General features: G+C 42.9%; 1 protein-coding gene across 1 annotated transcript in view; it reads left to right on the top strand.

Annotated features, from left to right (window-relative positions):
• The window catches only part of OTOA (otoancorin), a 27,788-nt gene extending 26,543 nt beyond the window's left edge, over positions 1 to 1,245 (top strand). Inside the window, exon 29 of the mRNA XM_057380779.1 lies at positions 987 to 1,245. Within this exon, the coding sequence (XP_057236762.1) occupies positions 987 to 1,075 (89 nt within the window). The 3' untranslated portion in view covers positions 1,076 to 1,245. The remainder of the gene's footprint in view (positions 1 to 986) is intronic.
• Positions 1,246 to 3,616: the final 2,371 nt, after the last annotated feature.

Below are 3,616 nucleotides of genomic sequence, written 5' to 3'. Positions count from 1 at the left end.
CCTTTGCAGTCATGCCTCAGACCCCATGCTTGACCAAGACAAACAGCCAGGAGGGTGCTGGATTTACCCACAGCAAGAAGCAATGGAGGAAGACTTTCAGATGGCATTAGCAGCTGTCTAGTAGCATGACACTGTGCTAAGCACTAGCTTGTGTAAAATCTAGTCTGAAACTGTGAACTTTCCCCTCTCCTTCTTTCCCAAGTTCTTTGCCTAAATTTAAGGCAGGGGTCTCCCTCTCTGGACCTTCAGGTCACAACCTTTATGTGCAACACAAGGTTGTTTGCAGAGCTGTAAGTGGGAAAGGAGGTAGCACTGGGGTGGATCAGCATCTTCATCCAGACTGTAGGGTCATTGAATGGTTTTTCCTGCCCTTCCCATCCTCTTTGGAATTAAAGCCTATTGACATCCATACTGCAGTGATTTAACCTTTTACTTCTGCATATTGCAGTTTCTAATGGGCAAGTCACACTGGCAGTGGATATGTGACAGTGACAGTTTGCACATAGGCAAGACAATGTTGAGAACTCACCCCTGTCACACAGCAATATTGCTGCTTCCAGTGACACCAGTGAGACTTGAGCTGTTGAAGGAGAGAGAGGGAAGCTGAAGTGTTGAAATAGGAGTAAGGGGAACTAAACTGCTRTGATGGCCTTGCTGGAATTAGAGCAGACCTTTACAGAAGCACCTGGGAAGTGCTCTTAGCCCAGTTGCCTCTCACATGTGACCTGGTCCTGCTGGAGTTCTKCCAAAGGGAGGAGTTTTCCGGGTAAAGATCACCTGAGTTCTTGAGTTTCTTGTTTATTGTTCCCATCTCCCTATGAAATGCTTCTCTGTAGAGCTGTGTATTTAAACTGGAAGTGACATCTCTTAAGAGCTGAATGTAATTAGGATTCAATGTTGGAATTTGCTGCACCCCTTTGGGGTGGTGCAGGTATGATTGTTAGAGCTGAACTGTAGCGTGCCACTAAGACATGAAACCTTCTGCTTTCCAGGTGCTCCTTGTTTGAGCTGCTTTGGCATCTGGCTGTGTGCTCTGTTTACACTGCACCTGTCCTCCTCAACCCTCAGGTGTTAAACTTGAGGTAAGTTGTATTTTCAGTTAGAGGTAACTGTAGCAGGAACACTGATCACCTGTAACACTGAAGAAGGACTATGGAACCCTCTTCCTGCTTTGAAAACAAAGATAACAATTCTTCAATAATTTTTCTGTGTCTTGTGCCTTGGTTAGACTATCACAGAATTTAATCGAGGGGAAAACACTTTATCTTTATTGTAAAGCTGTGTTTCCTTTTCTGTATGAGAACAGGAGATTGGGACATATATTTAAATAGAAAGAAGTTTGTTTTATTAATCCCAGCAAACACATGCAAATGTCCACTAAAACTGAAAAATACTTCAGTGGATCAAATGCATTATAAAGGTTTATCTGTGTTTTCACATTCAAAAKTTCTGCCTTACTCAGATGCAAAAGTACTAAAAGGTTGTTTGATTTCTAGAAATTGCCTGACTTGAATTCTGTGTGCACTTCAGAAGATGCAGGAGAGTGTTTTCTTGTCAAGAAGACAGTCAGCATTTCCAGTTCAGCTGCTTAGGTCAGATACGTGACTTAGCTCTACCAAGCCCTTCAAAAATCTATATGAGCTGAAAGTGATCTTCTGTCAATATACCTGGGAGTGATTCTATTTGCAATTATATGAGTCAGAGTTTAGCTTTTAATTGGAGCAGGAGTGAGCTCTTTGTTTTGTGCCATCTGTGCTGTAATTTCTTTCAAGCACAAGTGCTTTTAAATAGCTGARCTCCTTGATTATTTATACATTTTATTAAATTAATAATTATGTTAAGAACTTTGGCATTGTGTTTACAATGGTCAAGGACTTATCTATTTCTTACAATAGTAGGGAAGGAGGGGTAAATGTGGAGCACTGRCTTARTGTTGTACTTATTTCACGGTGAGAYTGCAAATCCTATTTGGTTCATGAGATGGTGTGAGCATCTTGGATGGCAAGTATTGCAGAAAAGCAATTTTRCTCCTGCCAATGTACCTCTTGTAAAGGTCACTGATGGAAAAARCCATTCTACAAAATCTGGGATTCATGAGACACTTCCATCAAAACTGTTGAAACTGAATTTCTATGGGAAGAATAGGTGGAAAGGGGAGAAAAGCATGGAGAGCACCAGCACATTTGGTTTAAACAAATGTTACCCACATCTACAAACAGCAACGTTTCTTTGAGAATCAAATCTTTATGCCACATTTCTCTGTAGTATATTCTTCCCCAAAATCCTGATCATGCAAAAAGAGAGGGACTGTGATGTATTTTTGCCAGGAATGCATTCCAGTGGCAGTGATCACGTGCAGGCTGCATGCAGCACACATCTGCAGAGGGRACAGGTGCCTGCACTGAGGGATTCTGTGGTTGGTTACAAATACAGCACCCATGTTTGAGTTTCCTCTGAGCAGGGGCAGTGTGCAAGATTGTCAATGGATGGCACATCCAACCATCCAAGTGCTGACAGTCACAACTCTGCTGTAGGCCTGGCTCTTCTGAGGTGCTGTCAGAGGAGGTATTTCATTTCATTTCATTTCATTCCTGTGACTGGTTGGATTCTTCAGGGGTTAACAGATGGGAAGAAATACTTCTGTTGTCTTATTTCAGTGCCTGATACCTTTATGTTCAGAATTGTTTTTAGAAAAGAGAAAAGGGCTGCTGGTTCTGGATCAACAGGAGAGAAAATATCCCTATGACCTGGTGCTGAGGTAAATGCCACATCTGTGGTATCTCTAAATCCCTGAAAGGAAAAAAACAACTACCCATCCACAGTGTCTGAAAACTGTCCCTGTTAAAGCTGGCATTATGGCTGTTGTCAGGCTTTGTACAGTGCATGGAAGGTTTGACTCCCAGTGATCTCAATCTGTCACATCAGAGCTAACCAGCTCTTCAGTGTGAGGCTCTAAAGTTACTGTTTGAAAAAAACCCAACAATAAAAATCCTTCCTTAATTTCAAGAAGCCCTTTATGCCTCTGTATAATCTGCTCAAATATTCCAGAGGCAATTATGTACACGATGGCAGATTTAGCTTATCACTTCACTGCTAGGGATCATTGCCCCCCTCATTTATTTTCCAGTAACACAAATTGCAGCCCCATCAGAGTGGCCCTGGCTGCCCACCCTGGAGCAGAGGTGAGACACAGAGCAAGGTGTGCCAGCCAAACTCACCTGGGCTGTGGGARAGGCCTGACTCACTGCAGTGACACTCAGAAATGAGCAGGGAGTCAATGGTCACCTGGAATGTGTCTCCTGAGCACTGGCCATGGTGCYTTGCTGGTGTTTTGGCTCATGCTGTGTTGTGGTTATAGATAGCACACGCTGCTGTTTCCCAGTGGGACACTGCCAACTTCCCCATGGCCGTCGAGGAACAGTCATCAAACTGCAACACCTCGTGCTCCTGTCACAGACTGTTCTCCTTAGAAGTGAAAATCAAATTTCAAATCCTCTCTTCCTCTTTTCTTTCTTTAAGAAAAGGCTGATATCCTGGACAGGTGCACAACTTTAAGCAGTGTGTTCTCTATCTCAGTGAAAATGTTTAAATGTTTGTGATAAGTTTGCAGGGTTTT

This window comes from Malurus melanocephalus, unplaced genomic scaffold, assembly GCF_030028575.1.
Source record: "Malurus melanocephalus ecotype Western Australia unplaced genomic scaffold, MMel_1.1 scaffold_471, whole genome shotgun sequence".
In the NCBI taxonomy this organism is placed as follows: domain Eukaryota; kingdom Metazoa; phylum Chordata; class Aves; order Passeriformes; family Maluridae; genus Malurus; species Malurus melanocephalus.
This window is presented reverse-complemented; position numbering and strand designations above follow the sequence as displayed.